The 20,309-nt window shown below is 53.1% G+C and overlaps 1 protein-coding gene across 1 annotated transcript; it reads left to right on the forward strand.

The window, feature by feature from the left end:
• Positions 1-6,522: 6,522 nt before the first annotated feature.
• On the forward strand, positions 6,523-18,591 carry dop (microtubule-associated serine/threonine (MAST) protein kinase dop). Its single transcript, XM_029111142.1, has 6 exons — positions 6,523-6,711; positions 10,476-12,594; positions 13,595-13,683; positions 15,754-16,182; positions 17,149-17,443; positions 17,597-18,591. Exons 1-6 carry the CDS (start codon positions 6,523-6,525, stop codon positions 18,589-18,591), a joined length of 4,116 nt encoding a protein of 1,371 aa, XP_028966975.1.
• Positions 18,592-20,309: the final 1,718 nt, after the last annotated feature.

Below are 20,309 nucleotides of genomic sequence, written 5' to 3' on the forward strand. Positions count from 1 at the left end.
TCTCTCTCTCTCTCTCTCGCAAACGTGTGAGTTGATTGACGAAACGCCGATATGACCCACGATGAAAGATTAACTATGTCGATTAATGAATCAGAACTCTGAACACGATATTTTTCGCGTGTGTGCGTGCGTGCTACACTTCTCGTTTGTGTGATCTGTCTGAGAAAAGCTGTCCGATTCGGTGTAGATACGGTTCGGAGTGATGTTCGTGTTCAGTGTGATGTTCATGTTGAAAACCGGGAGGAGTTTGTCCTGCTGCTCATGCAGCAGCTTCGGTCGCTTTTCCAGCTGCCTAGTGCCTATTGCCCTTTCGCGTTCTCTGTATACCTCCTTCACTGCACCGTGAAGTATTCGGAGCTGTGACGACTTTGCTCTACTCTGACCGACGTGTCTGTGTTCACTGTGTAAGTGTTTAGTACAGTCTGAATGGACGAAGTTCGTTTCTTCTGCTGAAGGCGGCTAGAAGAGTCGTCGACGACCATACGGAATGCTGCAAATGGACTTGACTAGGTTACGCGTAAATCTCGAAAGGACATCGCCAACTCGAAAAAGGCTTCTAGACCTCTATTCGAAGACGACTTATTTATTAGCTAATAAAGCATCAGCTTTCAGACTATGAGAATGTTTTTTGCGCTGTGAATCCCCGCCGGAGCGCTCCTATCTTCGGTTGTCGCCGCGTTTCCCCGACTAAGCGACATCTGTCACTGTTTCCGCGAGTTTCACGCTCGGAGGGAGGTGTCCTTATTTTTTCCCGGAGCAGAGATTCTCAAGTTCATTCTCAGCAGGTCTCTACCCGACTCTGCTGGGAGTCGTACTCGCCGGACCGCAGCTCATTCCGCCATCTTTCGGAGCATCGTCTCACGCATGATTCCACATGTCCGGCGAAATGGAATCTTCGGAAAGAGTTTTCATGACCCCCAGCGAGCTACCAAGCGCTTCGTATCCATTGGAGCTCGAATGGAAGTCAACTCCGGAGCCCCTCTTCTTCACATTTACCGCCCGCCCGTGTGGCTCACATCGTGAGGGGCCGGTGTCCCGGGTTTTCGGATTCCCAGTCGGTCGACCCCATTTTGGGAACCTAACGCAGGAAAATGACAACCAGGTCCGATCTCGGGACTCCCTTTTGAAGCACCTCCTGGCGATGCATTGCACCCGCCATGCAACATCCAAGAGGATTCCGCGCCACGCGACACGCGACGTTCCGAAGCAAGTCCACAACATTGCTCCTCGAACAGCCTCGAGCCTGGGGCGCCCATCCCGGGGAAATCGTTTCTCCCGGTGAAAGTGACCGTAATCGGTTTCACCCGATGGGTGGTGCCCAGGGCAGATCGTCCCTTGACTCCAGCCTGCCAAGGAATCTCGAAAACGAATGCTTCACTCTTCAAAAAGCACCTCCTTGAAGAAGTCGCCCATATGACCCCCCCCTCCCGGCTTCCGATTTTCGGGATGTAAGTTCAGTTCTGATTTCGAAGATCCGACTTCCCTTAGCACACTCGCTACCGGCGAAAAAGCAGGGCGCGATAGGCTTCGATAGATTTCAAGTGCGCTTCACGAGATTCGAGCTTATAGTGACAGCTAATCGGGGGAGGAGGGCGAATCTGTTTCATCGCAAGAAAATATGAGGACCTTCCACAGGCAGGGAGAGTTCTTCTCTTAATTCTTTCTCCTTTCCTCCATTCCTAAGAGAACAGCTCGGAAAACCAATCCGGGGCGGGGGCATTATCATGACGTGACGCTTGACTCATCCGGCTCTCAGCTCGCTATGAGAACAGAGGGACAAACAATTGGAAAAGGGACAAAGCATTTTACTCGCTCCGACCTCCCACCCGTATGAATCCTGAAACGACGAGCAGGTCGGAAGGCGAAGTTTGAAAAGCCGTTTTCTCCCTCAATCCGGAACTAGACCAACCGAACGATCACCTGGACGACCTCGAGAGCGTCGAGAGGAATTACTGTTTGCTCGATTCACGGCGCGTGCGTGTCAGACTCGGCGTAACTTTAATCACCTTCTACCACTCGAAAACATCGAAAACAGTCTCAGCATCTACTTGAACGCTCGGTACGGGTTCCAATCGCGCGACCTCAAGAAGCACCATGACGCCGACGGGAAACGATTGCAGCGACTCATCAGTCGCAGAAGCCCTTTTCCATGCGAAGAGCATCAAACTCATTTTATTTGTTCCGAGATAATGGAAGAAAATCTTATTTTAAGACACAAGCTGCGGATCGAGAATCCCACACGCAACTTTGGTATGCCAAGAAACGTCGAAGCTCGAGTCCACTACAACGGCAGGCAAGTATGTCATAGTCTGGCCCTTGGCACACATCGGCTGAATCGTCGACGTCGGAGGTCGAAGGCCAGAGACGCCGATAAACTATACTCCCTCGCAAACGATTTCGAATGCGCTATCGCTGCTCATAAAGAGTTGCACTCCGCTCGATTATTATCGAGAGCGCCGGCAGCCCGGCGAACGAACATCTGAGCGCGAGATGGGAAGAAAGAGGAAGATGGAAAACATTTCGTTGCGTTTGGATGGAGCACGTAGACACAGGAGTGTTAGCTTGCGGCAAACAGACGAAATTAGCGCATGGCTCAGATAGCGATTCCGCGGTGAACAAATAGGAACAGCTCTTGTTTGTTTGAGAGTTTTCCAGCTGGTGTTGTGTTCTTCGTTTTGCTTATCCTTTTGATACGGGTAAGAAAGAGAGAGAGTGAGTCGGGATGAAGTTCTTCAAGCGACGAGAGAAGATACGGGTGAGTTCCCGAGAGCGGACCATGATTCCCGCGAAAAGTACCCTCCCTCCGTGATGTCTTCATTCCACACCCATATTCTCCATGAGTTTCCGCTCAGCACCCGCTTGCCGGGCGTTTATCGCGTTTGCACATCGCGTCAACCACATCGACGCCGTATGATGCAGGGAGTCGCAGCGACGATTTGGCGGTCGGCCGTTCCCGTCGAGAACCCTATAGGAACCCCACAAGAGCCCCAGGGGATCGGAGGGGGATTTTTTTGTTTTCAGCTATATCATGCGCCATCCTTTCCGAATTTCGGAACGATTCCCGACGGAAGCTCGTTGGGAGGAACCACTGATCGGAGCGATTCCTCGAGCATCCGACAGACAGGAAGCTCTCGAAGCCCTGTGATTGTCTAAACCGAAATCATGGGTTTCTCGTAGTGGATAGGCTTCTCTATCCGCGCAATGACGGAGCGGATTCGCGTCAGCTGACGATTTCTAAGAACCATCCCAACGACCACTTACCACTAACGATTTCAATATTACAATAATCGGACAGATTGCCCCATAGATGAAGCTCGTTTGAAACACAACGATTGGGAAAATCGATTCCAGCGCGGACTGTCAGGCGCATTAGCCGCTCAGCGGCGGATAGTTCGGCTTTTTGTTCAATGACCGTTCCCAATTCGTGTGAACAGCTACACGTTGTGGCGTTGTCCGTCGACTAATTCGATATCCGGAGCGTTAATTTCGTCCTTATAGACTTTCTGAACGCCATTGTACTCAACCTCCAATTGGGACCGAATTGCCGTTTCCTCGGGCGGCGAATATGGCGGGAAATTGTGGAATTCCCATGGAGCGGGCGATGAAGCTTCAGGGTCATCGAGGGAGATTCGAAGGTCGCTCTCCAGCGGGGCCCTGCCTGTCGGAAGGGGAACGTATTCTTGTCGCCGCCTGGAGCGATGTGATTCGGCTTGTTGCCCAGACTCGGATACGTGATCTCGAGGTGAACTGTGGTCTGGCCGCCGCTGCGGTCAAAACAATTTCCAAGGCGAGTGGCGGTCTCTCTGTTTCCCTCTATTATTGGGCCTTGCAATAGCCGCGCAGCTGTTTGTTGTCTTTCGTGGCTTGTTTCTCGATTCGACAGACGGACGCAGGGCTCACTGGAGGATAATGGCCGGACTGCCGATGGTATCTCTGTAATACCTTCGCGCGATAGCGGCCACCAGCACGAGTCTCGGAAGAGCCAGTGAAGATCGGTCATAAAGTTTCGGTATTTAGAGGTCTTTTATTCGGAGGCTTCTAAAGGTGTTCTGCGCAGCATTGCGGCCCGGTTTAGCCGCTGCATTCCAGCGGGTCTCCGAATCTGTTTTGGACCTTAGTCGTTCACACCGACGACGGGAAAACCGTACAAAACATCTATGTGCGTGATTCTTTCGTGCAGGACCATCAAGTCGTAATTTACCGTCTCCGGTCGTCTGTCGTGCCTCGGACTACCTTACGGCACACGGGTAGCGATTGGAATCTAGTGATCGATACTGGGGCATGCGAGTTTCTTTTGCAGCGCGGTCTAAGGCTCCCCCTTGGGAGTTCCCCCCCCCCCCCTGCTAGAGACCCCCACGAAAGCCGCTGATTCTGACTCCTGTATGAGATTTATCACCCCACTGACAGACAGGGAATCATGGAGTAAGCTCCACGCGACGAAGAACACTCTCGCGGATTGAAGGGTACGGCCTGACGCCGACGCTCGACCTCGCGAAAGGCCTGCGGGGTCTCCTGCGGGGATCTCCGTGAGAATCGAGTGGAGAAATCGTCTCTCGAATCAGTCTCAAGTCGATCTGGTGTTCCCTGATTGATCTAGATCTAGAGCTCCCGACCCTGAATGCTCGGCACGGAGAGCCGCATGGATGGCGAGACCGCGAAGCCATTCACAATCAGAGGGCTACCCGATAAGGTCCACAAGGCATGCCCAACATTGAGATCTCACTCCGCAGGAATACTCTCAGTCGCACGAGGACCGGCGAACCATCATTTGCTTGCGGACCAAAGTTTAGCGGGCTACGGACAAAGTTCGTGCCAGTCACAATTTTTCCGAACTGAATAAGAGATAGCGCGGTTCCAAAGTCCCGCTAATTTCTAGAATTTGAGCCGCAGACGATCAGGTGCAATCGGAGTCTCGCTCGTCGGGTCGCTGGCATCTTATCTCTACCACCGCGGATGTTCTGTCGAGTACCTTCATTCCTGTCGCTTTACTCCCCAACGAATAGCGAGCAGCTCACCGGCAGAGTCGTCGGAGAATTCACGATCGGTCGGTTCGGAGATTCATGTCGAAGCGCCGCTCTTTTAGTCATTCTCCTCACGCGTAAATCTGAAACTCTGCCTACTCCCACGGGCCTTCCATCCATGCGAGCTGACTCACGCTCCATTGCGAGATCCTGCTGCCGACGAATTACAAGATCGCGATTAGATGTAGGTCAGGATAGGCAGATGAGGATATCCTGGACAAATAGCATTGTGTCTCAGTCAATGAAATCCTGCGGGGCTCAACTGACAAAGATCTCGCTACTTAAACCTTAATCTGGCAAACTTTAGCCGAGACGTATCCCATTGTCCTCTCGACAGTGATCTGTCTCGAATCTCCCCGGCAAAAGCTGCGACCTTGTCGCCGAACCCATCCTTCGAATCCATCCTTGACGCGTCTTGGTCAGCCAGCTCTGTCCCCCATTCTCTATATATTATTTTTCCCATTTTGGCGCCGCCAAGTCCTTCAAAGCGATGACCAGAGCGACAGATGGTAGCGGAGAGTACACACAGCCGGGGAAAGGGAATGAAGGCGAAAGCAAATCAAACGGAGTTCCTCTGTTTATTGACGTAGCAGAACTTCGAAAAATAATCCTCTCTGCCTTCCGGGGAGAGGGAATTGAGAAAGAATATTAATGGCGATGGCTCGCGCGAACCATCCTTGGGAGATCAATCCCGAGACCGAAACGTCAAAAATCAATCCGCAGACGTGACGTTCACGCGGGGAATCCTTCCTCGGAGCAATCAGGGAAAGAACGGATCCGTCCCCTCCACGTCGAGGGAAGCAAGCTCCGCGAGCGCGGACCCCTCCGAAGAACTCAACGGAGGGTCTTCGTGAACATTTCGCGCGGAGGAAGCCGCTCGGAGAAATTGATTTCTCCCCTATCGGAATCAATCCACGCTCGGGAACGTCTTGTCGGCCAGACAAAAAATGGAAACTCCCTGACCGATTTCGATCGCAATCCTTCTGTTTGCAGAAGGGCGTTGCTGAAACCAGCAGCAACGGCGCGATTCGATATTCTTCGGCGTCGTCTGCCGTGGTAGCGGCGAGAAGAAAGTAATAAGCAGACGGCCTCGGTGGTGAAGGTGCTGCTGCTGCTGCTGCCTGCCAGTGGCTCCGCTGCTGACGACTACTGGTGGTGGAGGAGTCGCAGCTCTGTGTCGTCGTCTCGTCGACTCTCGTAGCGGTTGTGGTGGTGTACAACGTACGGCCGCTGCTCGAGAACGATGCTGCCGCTGGTGCGGTCACCGCCTCGATCTACAAGATTGCTGCTACTGCTGGAAATGTTCCGTGGCCTCGCCTGAAAGCTACGATGGCTCCTACTGCTGCTGCCGCCGCCGCCGCTGTTAATGGGAGAAGTCCCTCGACGAAGTCGCAAGCACTAACTAACCATCGGTCTAAATCTCAACAACAAAATCGACAGCGTCGGAATCAGCAGCTACATCATAAACAATCCTAACAATCGCAGCAAGTCAACAACAAATATGAGTGACAACAACACACGACCGTCTGTTCATCTTGGGGGGGCTGCGGGTTCGAGTTCTGGCCCTGATCAACTTCAGAGGCCGACCGAGTCTGCGGCTTCACCGATCGCGCGAAGTGCCTCCGAGTCTGGAATTAGGAAGAGAAGCCTCACGCTCAGTCTCAATCTGTCCAACGTGGTCCAACTCAAGGTATTTATCAAGTCAATCTCTCTTTTCGATTCGGGAATGCTTTCCCTCTCCATGGTGAAGTTCGAAATGAGTCGAGGATGAAAGCATGGGACTGGGATCAATCGAGTGACTGTCGGATCGTCGGGATCGATTCCGAATAGACGGAATTTCTCGTAGGTGCTTTCAGTCTCGCGGTTTTTCGATTTTGCGAGGTTTTTAAAAATATCCAGAGGTGGCCTTCTGACCAAGTTTCCCGAAGGGCTGCGTTGAATCTTGAGCCACGGTGGGCGATCGAGCTTCGAAACTCGTTCAGAATCAACTCCCGGTTTTCGAATAAAGCCAGATGTCGATTCTCCAACTTCTCTAGAAGGAATAAACCCCAAACAGTGGCGGTAGAAACTCTTGCCGTCTTCTCCTCCACCTTGCCCCGCTCCGTTGTGGTTAAAACTCTACCACCCCGCCATCATGATTCAAGCAGAGGAACATGTTGGCATTCCTTGGAGCCATGGCGAAAAGTGCACGTCCTGCTTCAGAATCCGGAACTCCGTTTCTCTCGGGGACACCTCTCTCGTGTGAGGTCGATCATTCACGTGAATTCTTGGGGTTGAGCAGTTGGAGCGCGCTGACTGTATCCGATCAGATGGAACGTTTCTATGTTTGCTAGACAAACGTCAGCTGCCCACTTGCGGAGATATCGTTGGGATATATCTTCCTGATTGAGTCGGGATTTCGGTAGACTTGCTGTGACTGCGAACTTGGGGCGCCAGAGATGGAGCTCTCGATTTCGGAGTACTTCAGGACAGATAGGCGTTCCAAATATGCTCCGAGTGTCAAGCAATTCACCGAAACGCCGGCCGGCTCGCCAAGCAATCTGTCAGTTCTACGTGAGTGTATCGAGCGAGAATCTTCTCCGCGATCCCAGAGCGTGCCGAGAAAAGAATGTGCATCCCAGAGTGACGGCTCTGCAGAGCTCTGTTTGCGCAGTTTCACTTTGCATTTTTCTTGACAAAGGATGCAGGCCCGCTGCGGACCGCGATCTCGTTGCTTCCTGGGGACCGGGGCACGTCTCGTCATTCCTTTCGAGAAATGTCCCGAGAGCTTTGTCGTGAGGAACCTTTGGAGACCGTCGACGGCCATGGCAATCGATCCGACCGGAACAGCAGCTCGGTGAATTAGTTCCGTCATTTTTCGATTCCACGATTCTCCCCGTAATTCACTCTGAGTGAGCTCCGAGGCAGACCTGGACGAGCCGTTAGAGCTCGCGTCCTCGAGTCTGTTCTCAATATGGTCGCCAGCCGAACGGAAAAAAGGTTCCCGACACTCAGGCAGTTTTGTGGAGCTCCACTCGAGAAGGCAGTACCGGATCGCAAAGATTCGCTATCTCTCGTATGGGTCCCGAAACGGCCACGAGAGCTCTTAATGGAAGAAAGATGCTGAGCGGTCGGAGCAAGTTTTTCTCTGGTAGTAGCCCGACCCTCCGCTCAATGTGCGGCGTCGGAGCTGAGACGCGCCGCCGATCACAGACACAATCAGCCAGATGATCGACTGGCTTCGGCTACAGAAAGCCGTGGCAGCTGGGCGGTTGATTCTTCAAACGCGTTCACCACTCGGGATGTTTTGCCGCTGGGAGTGATCTCTGAATAGCGATTAATGACGTAATCACAAGTCGCTCTCGGCTGAGCGAGACCATATGGCGAAACCCCGAAAGAGGAAGTTTCCGATTTCTTGCGAGGCAGCAGAACTTTCGTTTTCCCGAGTCCGAGATGAGATTCTCGACTTTCTCCATCCGGGGGCTGCAGGAGCTCCTCTTTGTAACTTTGGAATCGTTCTCGCGAAAATTTCGAACATACACCGATCAGCGATATCGAGTTATTGTCCCCGCCGATAGTCATTCTATCGTAGGCGAGAGATCCCTGCTTGAGGTCAGGGGAAGAAAAGTCCAACACAGAAACAATGGTCCGTTGACGTCTCTGGCAAATGGACGGTTTCCTGGAAGAATGGACCGCCCAACCAACCGACCAACGGTCAGCTGCCGATAGACGAATAGATAAGTAGAGGAGAGCTCGGCAAGAATGGATAAACAATTGATGAACAGATTAATGATTTGACGGCGGCGATTGCGGCGTCTGCGTGCGACCAAGGTCTTCTGAGGCGTTTGGCGGGACGGCAATCCAAACATCATCGCCCACGATTCGATTGTCAACGAAAATTCTCCGCTCCGTCCGTATGATCGTTTGTGTCCCTTGGACTGAATGACTGACTCACTCGCTGACTGATGACTGTGCGGACAAATGAGTGTCACCGGAACAGAATTTTCCTGCATAGATAGATCCGGAAATTCATTCGAAGCCCGTAAATCGATGGTCTCTGAGTCGGCTATCGATCAACCGTTGGCTTGACTGGTAGAATTTCCGTATTCTGCGGAATTATTCGATCCATTGCGAACGAGTGAGCGCACTCATAGCCGCTTACAGCATGCAAGAAGCGAAGTTCGAGATGAGACGGTCCCTCCACGAGCCGAGTGCAGAATATGTGCCTGAGAAGCCGTATCCCATCCGCATTTGAAGATAAACAGATCCTAGAAAGACTCGGAATGGAAGCGGCAATAAATTTCTGAGACTCCTCAATCTTTCGGACGGTTTCGATCGCAGAGACCGTTTGGTCGTGGATCGTCGAGCCTTGCTGGGATTCTATTGATTTTACGATTTGAATTTGATACCCGGTAAGAGACGCGGACCCACTCACTGCGAAGTCCACCCGTGGACTTACCGTGCAGCGTCTCAAATTAGAATCGCCCCGCATCGTTCGACTCGGAAGCGCGCAGTAAACAACCGACCGCCTCGTTCGCCTCTCCTCACCGGTGATAATTTATCCGAATTTCCTCCGGAGACCTCGCCGTACGATCTCCCTCGGGAGAACCCTCAATCGACCTCGCGAAACTCAAGACTAGAAACATCAGAACGGGAAGATGCCAGACAAGCAGATCGCCTTTCGGATGACGTCGATGGTCGCCGTCCTCGAGACGCTGGGGTCTTCCGATTTCTGACTTGTCTGTGATTCTGTTCTTTTCTTTGTCGGTACATTCCTCCGGGTGGATGGACCCGCCTGATGATGGTCAAATGATGGGCGATAATCTACCGGTTCCACCTGATAGACCTACGTACCTAATAGATTATTAGGTTTATCACTCGATATGGGCATCGGGATAGATGACTCACGTCGGGGGTCACGCTCGGTTCGAGATCTAACTCTCGTCCGCCACCCCTATACTTGAAAGTTCGCCGCCAGAGACAATTACGGATTATTATTCATCCCTCGCGTCTGATGGCGACGTCTCGCTCGATTGTCCACTCAAGTAGATTATCTTGCGAGTCCGTCCATCGGTTGGCCGGTTTTATTCAGTCAATCATCCAGGCGATCCTGCGATCGGTCATTCGGGACGATGATTCGTCGGAGAGTCAGTCGAGTCAAGAAACGTTCGGATTCCGATGGAGGCGCAGGAGGCGTCGCTCAAAACCAAGGGCGGGGCCGAACATGTATCGGGCGTTTGCGAACTGTCTTTCAATCTGTCCATCCATCGCTTGCGTGTGAGCTTTCCCGTCTCTTCTCGGATGGTCTTCGGATAGGTTAAACAATTTCTCCACTGGGTCGAAAGATTGTTCGAAGCCGAGCGAGCGAAAGTCCAAGCGTAAGAATAGAGGGGACGCTGACGAGCGGACGCTTTCTTCTGGCATTCGCGCTCAACAGACTGTTCTAATGTGGTTTTTGGTTTGCTCTACTTGCAGAAGGAGTTGAATGTGACAAGCAGACGCGGCAGTCGCGTTTCAGGAGCCCGGAAATCCTTGATCCTCTGTCAGACATCGCCCACCTTACCGCGTTGTCATTCTCCCCTCCCAATGGGAGCCTCACCTTTAGACTCCCCGAGAAACATGAGTCCCTGTTCTTTTTCGTTCGCTCAACAACTACGCTCCAATTCGAATCGGGCTAGCGATGTTCGCCGATGGTCTGTGGCCTCTCTTCCTTCTTCGGGCTATGGTACCAACACACCAGGCAGTTCCACCGTGTCGTCTCAATGCTCGTCCCAGGAAAAGCTGCATCTCATCGAGCACGATTCCCCCGGAGCGCTCCGACCCCGGTCGCGTTCTCTCAGTCCCCTTAGATCTCCCCACAGCCACGAAAACGAAGTCATCATGACCAACAGCGTCTACAAGGAACGCTACCCCAAGGCGACCGTCGCCATGGAGGAGCAGTTGGCGCAGCTCCTCTGCGAGAACCTCGAACTGCACCCCGAGTACGTCAACGATGCCGTCGCCCGATTCGCCCACCACCAAATCATCGAATTGGCCAAGGACTGTCTCGACAAAAGCCGAGGCAAACTCATCACGTCCGAGTACTTCTACGAAATGAGCGAATCGCTCGAGAAGCTCGTGCAGGATTGCCAGGAGAAGAGTCCAAGTGCTGCAGCCTACCTTCGGCCTCTAGTGCGCAGACTGCTGCTTGCCGTCTCCCGGCCCGCGCGTCTACTCGAATGCTTAGAATTCGATCCTCAGGAATTCTACCAACTGCTCGAGGCCGCCGAAGGTCAGGCCAAGGATCTGCAGGGCATCCGGAACCATATTCCGCAGTACATCATCACCAAGCTCGGGCTCAACAAGGACCCGCTGAGCGATCTCACCGAACCTCTGATCATCGATGAGGATCCCCAGCCGCCCTCGCCGCCGCCGAAAGATGTCAAAACCCCACCGTGCGAGGAGGATTTCGAAACAATCAAGCTAATCTCGAACGGGGCCTACGGTGCCGTGTACTTGGTCCGACATCGGGCCACGCGCCAACGCTTCGCCATGAAACGAATCAACAAGCACAATCTGCTTCTACGCAACCAGGTGGAGCAGGTGTTCGCCGAGAGAGACATCATGTCGTTCACGGATAATCCATTCGTTGTTTCGATGTTCTGTTCGTTCGAAACCAAGAAGCACCTCTGTCTCGTGATGGAGTACGTCGAAGGAGGCGACTGTGCCACGCTGCTGAAAAACATGGGACCCTTACTACTTGACATCGCGCAGTTCTACTTCGCCGAAACAATTCTAGCCGTCGAATATCTGCACTCTTACGGAATCGTGCACCGTGATCTAAAACCCGACAACCTTCTTATCACCCATTTGGGCCACATCAAACTCACGGATTTCGGCCTTTCGAAAGTGGGCCTCATGAATTTGGCCACCAATCTCTACGAGGGCGCCATCGATAGAGAGACCAAACAATTCACCGACAAGCAAGTGTTCGGGACTCCCGAATACATCGCACCGGAAGTGATTCTACGTCAGGGTTACGGAAAACCCGTAGACTGGTGGTCTATGGGGATTATTCTCTATGAATTTGTGGTCGGCTGTGTGCCGTTTTTCGGCGACACGCCCGAAGAACTTTTCGCGCACGTCGTCAACGACGAACTCGAATGGCCAACCGACGACGATTGGCCATTGCCCGACGACGTCAAAGACTTGACCGGTGGACTGCTCATGCAGAATCCTCTCGAACGCCTGGGGACGGTGGCAGGAGCCGCCGAACTCAAGGAGCATCCGTTTTTCAAGAACATGGATTGGGATTCGCTACTCCGGCGGAAAGCTGAATTCATTCCGCATCTCGAAAACGAAGAGGATACGTCGTACTTTGACACACGCATAGATCGGTACAACCACCAGGATTCGGAGGACACCGACGGTGGCGATTCTGGTGAACAGTGGGGCTCTAACGCATTTTCGTCGTTCTCGTGCTGCTCGCCACGGTACCGAAAGGTATACTCGCGCATCGAACGGGAACTCGAACAGGAACAGGCCCTATTGAAGGTCAGTGGAACTCGAAAGATTTTTCTCCTAGGTAGTGGTACCCTCGCAGCAGAGACATTACGTGTCGATATCTCGAGAATATCTGAAAAATTCCGCCGCTCCACGGCGTTCAATAATTTTCTCCTGAGAATGCTAGAACTGGTCGGAATTCCCGAGGAGTCGCGAATTCCTGCGAGCTCCCGTCGAATCCATGAGAATTTCAATGCTTACCGAATTCATCTCCTACCTTGGGGAGATATCGAGGGCCCAACCAGGAGCCTGGAATCTATTTCGTCGTCGATCTCAATTCTGAGAAAATCGATTCATCAGCCACGAGTCAAATGCTTCTGGTAGAACCCGCGAATAACGAGCCGTGATTACCTCGATACAGTATGACTCGATGCGAGAGCGCCTCCTCAGTCACTCGTACCCGTCAGGGTTCGTCTTCAAAGATGAGCCGAATCTCACTCAGTCAGCGTGAGGAAAAGATTTCATTGGTCCATCCATTCTAATGATATATAATGCATCATTTTCGACGAATGCAGTAGCTGGGATGGCAAGTTGCCATTGGCAAGACGGGCAGTGCTCATCTTAGGAGTGACGATTATTTGTTTATCCCGATGAAGCTTCCGTCTCTGCTAAATACGGCTCTGATAGATAATTACAATAGTATAATGAGCGACGAGTCGCTCGCTGCTGCGTAGACAGTGATTAAGGAAGACAAGTCGCCCAAAGCAATTGGCTTTGGGCGATGTCATAGGAGGCTGTACGGGGAATCCTGTCATGCTGTTCCAAGCACGTCAAGCCCGCGACGACGACGGCGCGGCGTTACTGGCGTCACCCAACGGCTTCCGAACTAGGAACATGCTAACAATAGTATTCCTCAGATCGTAACAGGGGGACGCTTTGAAGAAACGGGCGTTCCACGCCAAAGAGCGGAACACCTCTCCATTCATTTAGGGAATGAGCCCCTGTTCCACAATGGAGACGACGTTTAGTCCCGAAGAAGATAGCTCTCTAAAAATTTTCGCAATTACAGCAACCTGGCTCGCCCGCCACGCCATCTGGGTCACCTTCGGGAGCCGGTTTGAAAACTCCAGTACGACCGAAGAGCGAACTGATCCAAACTTCAACCCCGGAATCCACCGAATCGGAGGATGTATCGCCGCAGGTGAGTTTTCTTGGCTCCAAATGAGGAAATTGCAGGCGGTCTCCAGGGATGGCCCAAAATCACCGGATACCGGATTGACGGATAATTCAGAGAATAGGGGAGCAAAACGCCGTGGGGAAAACAGACCAAGTTCTGTAGACTGCAGATACCGGATCGGAATTCTCAGAATGCCATGAGGGAACCGCATCCTTTGGGCCACAGGAGTCCGCGTATTATCCGTGCGGCACTGAATCCCGTCGACGGATGGGAAACTTCCGAGCTGATATTTGTTCAGATGATTCCGCTGAGTGAGTTATTCCGCTCGAACTCGGATCTCCCTCTCCGTTTCTTTTGCCTGGCTCCCCTGTGAGCGTGGAAATCTGCCGTAGGGAAGATGCGTCGGAGCGTTAACGTCCCGAATTTCCTTCGACGAATACGACACCAAACCCCGGCTCCTTTTTCTCCCATTGAAGTTCCGGCCGGGGGAGCAGAATTCAGCGGAGAAATTTCAAGTTGCGCGTCTGGTGTCGCGCCGCGTTGGTCGCTCGCACGCCATTCCATCGAAACGCGTCGATCGTCGGTAGATTCACGCAGATTGGAGTCGATCAGACTGAATCGAATCAATGAGACGAAGTCGGGTACCGAGCACTTTGGCCCCGATCAGCCCCTCGTAGATTTGTTGTTGCTCGAGTCGCGTTCCGCAATTCCGTCTGTTTTTCACTTGCGTAGGAACGAACGAGCGAAGCGACGGACGGACGGACGGATTGTCTTTCGGACTATGTCACATAGACTTTGACGGATGCGACGAGTCCGGACCGCCGCTGCCGCCGTATTTGCCGTGCCGAATATGGCTCTGATAGTAATGACCTTAATCGCGGGTTGCGTTTTACTTTCTGCTCAAGAAGCTCTATGAGCTTTTTCTTCCTCCTGAAACGACTGCAGCGGCCGCCGATGATCGCATCACCGTCATGGTGGTTTGTGGGTTTTTGGTTGGCTTTACTGCCGCCAGATTCGCGCCCACGCGCTCTTGTCGGGCGTTTTCTTAGTTTTCGCTCGTTTCTGATTTTCAAATCTTGTTTGTGACTGACTGGATGACTCACTCATCCGCTTACTGCGAATTCGTCTCCTGCGTGGACCGGTACGACGTCGAGTCGTTCGAATTGAATTGGTGATCGACTTCGCTAGCGCTCGAATCAGAGCGACCGGACTACAAACGCTGGCGATTTCCCAGAGCTCGTTAGAGGATTAGCGCTCCGATTCTTTACCCGATGCGAACACTCTCCGAAATTTCTTCCGACCTCGCGCTCAGTCTTCGGAAAAAACGACAGAAGTCTATGCCCGCTGGAGCGAACTAGCTCCGAGACAGCGTTCTCATTCCGGGCGACGATATTTCCGCATGTTGAATTTCGTTCTGTACTCGGAGCTCGCTAGCTTGATCGTGAAGCGAAAATCGTTTCATTTTCCACGTGGCCGAAGCTATTGTTCCGTGAATTGTCGCCCAGGGCACGGTGAGTGAAGTCTCAGGCGGACCCTCATTGTTGTTTTCGAGAAGTCGCTCGCTGAAGCTTTTCAATCATCGTTCGCTAGGCTCTGTGAGGCAACTTCGCTTCAAGGGCCAATGTATACACGACGCACTAAGCTGCTCGGTTCCGTAGACGTAGAGAGACTCAGAGCGGCTCATGCAAGTGACCCGTTGTTAGACAACCAGGAAGGCTGCTGGCCGGGTCGGTCAGTCTTGCGAGCCCTTCGCGGAAAACGGGACCCTCTGTACACAAACATAATGATATTCCGTAGAGCTCACGAGCACTCGGAGGTTCGCCCGTCTTGTTGGCACCGTGTATACAAGACGACGCACTAATGTTCATAGCGGGGCGTCACGTACGATGATCACGTGCGCGCCAGGCGACACTAGAACTCTCCCCATGCTTCTTGGATTTCATCGTTTGAAGGAAAAGAGAGAGACTGACCATCAGAGAGCGTGCCCCCGCTGGCCGGAGGCCCAAGGCGTATCGGTGCCGGGAGCCCGCGCCCAGAAAATCCAAATGCTCGACGTATATTCTTCCGGAGTTCTAACCCCCAGTACGATTTCAGATGCCGCGTCGACGACTTCCGAGACTGAATATCATGGACGACGATATGAGCAGTCTGTCGCTAAACGACTCGAAATCTCCTCAACCACGGGACCTTGCCGCCCCGTCTACCGCCGCCGCCGCTTCTGCCGCGCCCGCTACTGTTGCTGCCGCCCCTTCGAGCCCCTCGAGGGCCCGGTCTTCGTCGGTGTCGGCTTCAGGTCTCTCGCTTTCGATTCCTCTTGCGTTGCTTTCGTCCCCCGGCGGGAGCAGCGCAAGCTCGAGAGACGCCTCGCCTTCCAGAGCACCACCCGACCTGTCCCCCATTGCGGCTCAGCTTAAGCCACCGATAATCATTCGGAGGAGTCCCCGTGGCTTTGGATTCACCCTACGCGCAATACGCGTATTTTACGGAGATACCGATGTTTATAATGTGCAGCATCTCGTCTCGGTGAGTGACCTCCGCAAGGCTTCGGATGATCTCTCAGATCTCTGGTCCTCGACCCTCGGTCGGACGGTCAGTGAGTCGGTCAGTCCGCCGACCAGTTAATTAGTTCATCGGTCGGTCAGTTTGTCCCTCTGCGGCGCGAAATGGAAACCGGGGTCAACAGGGGTCAGGAAGCGGGTTCTGCGAGGGATTCAGGCTGTCGTGCCCACTACAAGCCTCTCAGCCTCTCGATTACTTCATCTTGGCCGCCGAGAAACAAACCATCAATTCGAACGCTTGTCAAGGGAAGCGCGCAGGCGAAGTGAGAGACACTCGTCTCGTGTGCGGACAAGCGTGTAGGCCGAGGTTATGACCTTCGGTCGATGGCACTTGGTAGCAGAGAGTCGCTCTTTTCTTCTCGAAGGCTGACGAGCAGGTTTAGAAGTGATTAGGGACACAGAGCAAACAATGAGTAGAGGCTTCCGAGAATAAATCCCGGAGCGTGGGTGGTTCGTATAAAAAATTGTAAATCATCATCAACATCTGGCTCGGAGTGAAAGGTCAGATGTGGGAACCGAAAAAAGTGTCAAGGCGACCAATATCAGTATTGACGGAGTAGAGCTTCGCCAAAATCAAGATCCCTGAGATGAATTCTCTTGTTTGCTTCGCCTGCTCGAGAAGAAGACACGCGAGAGGAGAACGCGTCATACTGACCGACCGACTCGGCGACGGACTGACGGACGGACTGACTGACTGACTGACTAGCAAACAGCTGGGGAACGCGGAGAATCCTGGGCTTCGAGCTTCCGAGGGCTTTGAGGAGCGACTCGGACTGACGCTCTATTTTGGGCTGTGGAGAGAGGCTATGAGTGGATTGTCGCCCCCAGAGCTCCGAAGCCCCTTCCAGAGATACTTGAGCGGAAATAATTCCATCTGGCTTCCCTCCTCTTTCCCGCCTGATTCCGATTCCTAACGTCTTCCTTCCTCCAGGCCGTCGAGAACAACAGCCCAGCTTTCGATGCGGGATTGAGGCCGGGCGACCTGATAACGCACATCAATGGTGAACCTGTCCAGGGACTGTTGCATCCACAAGTCGTTACGTTGATAGTGGCTGGCGGCAGTCGGATTACGATCAGAACAACCCCGCTTGAATCCACGTCGATCAAGAGCGGGGGGAGACGTCGCAACCCAATCATGAGTCGTTTAGCTCGACGTCCACCGCGTCATTCGAAGCAAAATCTCGTTTCCACTCCATCGTCATCGAAAACCGGACATGGAATGCAAGGTGCGTACGACCGGAAGCATTGAGGATGTGGTCGGACATCGAGGGATCACCGTTCGATTCCGAGCTCTGATCCAGAATCCATATTTGCGTATGCTGCTTCCGTGGCCTGTAGAGTGGGCTGGGGCATTTTTCTGACTCCCGCTTGCCTTCCAGGTTTACAAAGGAGTGACGATCGAAAGCGGCGCACTTCCTTGATCCGCAGAATCAACTCTCGAAACCGCGACCTAACTCTGTCAAGATCATTCCAAAGCCTCCAAGAGCAAAACCAAACTCAAACTCCCTCCGACTCCTCGCACTCAACCACCGGAAACTCCTCACCATCGTCTTCCCCGGGCTCGAGCGCCCCCAACTCACCCGCAGCGAACGCCGTCACTGCGTCCACCTCCCCCTCATCGTCTCACTTCACCCAGAGACCCTCGACGCTATGCGGTCTCAAACACAAATTGGCGCAAACGTTCCGCTCGCCGAGACGCAAATCCGTCGGGCATATTCCTCTGTCGCCTTTGGCTCGAACACCCTCACCACTGCCTCCGGGCAACGTCAGTCCCACCAGGAGTCCTTCCCCTCTGGCGTACCCTCACGCGCCCCCGGCTCACGGACCACCACTGCACGCGCAGGCACATCCCCCCAACCCCCACACCCCGCCTCCTCCGGTGCACGCAGTGAACCCCCGACGGCAAGGGCTCATGAGACCCAAAAGTGCAGAACCTTCGTCTCCCCTTTTGCGGCGGGCTCTCTCTCCCGACCGAGCCCACAAACCGCATCCACACGCGGGGGACGGCAAGGGTCTGGCATCACCTTTGGTTTTGTCCTCAACGCCTGGCTCGGGTTCGCCCCCACTGATCACGAAGTCTTCGGCAAAGACCCAAACGCAGATCCCCAAGTCTGCATCGATAACAGAATGCCTCGAGGTGCCGCAGCCGACCAGGTTGCGGAGTCACTCGCAAGGGACCACGGAGCAACTCCAAGTGCCCCTGTTCACAGTGACGCCCTCGACGCCTTCGGAGCCGCCCAGAGCCTCCATCGACATGCAGTTGGCCATTCCCTGCAGTCCGTTGAATATTTCCATCACACCCGCAGGGGCAGCAACAGCTGCATCTTTGAGCGAAATTGAGGGCTCCAGGGACTCCGAGGAAAGTAGGCAGTAATACCGTTCCGCCTGGGTCTATACGGCTGTCGGTGCTCCGCTCGTCGTTTCCATGGAGCGAGCGACGTCCCAATCCGGAGAAAACGGCGGCGGAGACGCAAGACGACAGAGTGACTGTCAACGACAGTCAACACCGACGACAGCGGGAAAACTCTAGAAGGAGACCCGGCCGCCGAGGTGCATACATTTTGATCTTCGGTTAAGTCTGCGATTGCCGAGAGCGCTTCCGACCGGCTCTGAACTCACGTAGAGTGCCGACTGTGAATCCGAAACCCTTACCCTCCCGGAGCGGAAGGCCAGAAACAAAGGGAATTAGGTGTCGTACGCCGGCACGGAGCCCTCACCCTAGCATTCGCACCGAGTCCGGACGTCATGCGTCCTAATCCGTTAGGGAAGTTTCGCGAAGGAATTTGAGAAGCTCCCAAGTTATTTCACGGGTCACTCGAGTGAGGTCTCCAGCGACTTTCATGATGGAGTTAAAGAAGCGGGATAGAAGTTTAGAGAAACAAACGGAGAGAGAGAGTGAGTGAGAAGAAGAGAACATCGACTCAGTGAACTCGACCAGTAATCAAGTTTATTCGCACAAATGCGATATTTGCGAACTGGAAACGTCGAATCGAGGAATCCCGTCGAGCGTGAATCCAATCTAGAGCTCTGATCCTCTGGAATGAGCCGAAAGGAAATTTTAGCTTGCGAAGATCGCCGTAAGCATTTGATGATTTCGGTTATCATAGTATAGTGAAATGGAAAAAAACTTCTGGGATGGAGAACGGTGGATTTGTAAAGTTTCCCGACTTCCCACTGATCGTCCTGCCTATGCCTGGATTTTCGGGGGATTATTCGCTTAGCCGAGTCTACCTTCTGCGAATATCGATTATCTTCACATCGGGCCGTGTCGAAACTGGGGAAATTTGAGTTTTTCCTTTCGAATTTCCTCTTCTCGGAATGGTCCTGCCGGATATTCTTCGATACTGGGGTGAATTCTTTCCGGGTAACTCTTTCGATCGCCTCTTCCTTCACATTCCTGGTCGTTTCCGCAATCGATTCAATTGATTGTCGATGTCCCGAACCAGTTCTGTACATAGATTTGCCACACTTTATTGTTCTTTCCTTCGGAGAGAAATCGAGGGCGACTCGATTGTAAATAAGCGGCTCTATTTCTGTCTTCGCGCGGCCGGATTCAGAATTCGGCTGGGAATATTTCCAATATTATTTATTGCATAAAGGAACTTACCAACCTACAAACGAAACGCTGTCAGAATCGCTAACGCATGCCGTAGTACCAACGAACGACGCCTTCGCCCCTCCTCGCCACCTGAAGCCAAATTCCGCAGGGAGAACGTACAGGTGTCGTATCTCGCATGCTGTATGTCGACTCGAATTAGGCCGATCGCGTGGTCGAATCGGGACGGGACTCTGATCTAGATGTGATCCGGGAGAAAGCGGCTTACATTAGTGTTTCTCCTCGATCAGAAACCGAAGTCAGATGTCGTTGCGCTGCCATGCTTAGCGGTAGCCGTCATGAATAAGGCATCCGATGTCACGTTCACAGCAGTCATTTGTGTTGTTCGAATTGCTCGGTTATCGTTGCCGAGACTTAGTATCGAATGTTTGTAATCGAACACTGACTGATTTCGGAGAGGAATAGTTATGGTCACGGCATACTAGAAATGGGACGCCGAGTCACAATGTGTATCAGTGGACTTCTTCCGCGACACA

The sequence above is a fragment of the Galendromus occidentalis genome, unplaced genomic scaffold (assembly GCF_000255335.2).
Source record: "Galendromus occidentalis unplaced genomic scaffold, Mocc_1.1 scf7180000075558, whole genome shotgun sequence".
NCBI classification, from domain to species: Eukaryota; Metazoa; Arthropoda; class Arachnida; order Mesostigmata; family Phytoseiidae; genus Galendromus; species Galendromus occidentalis.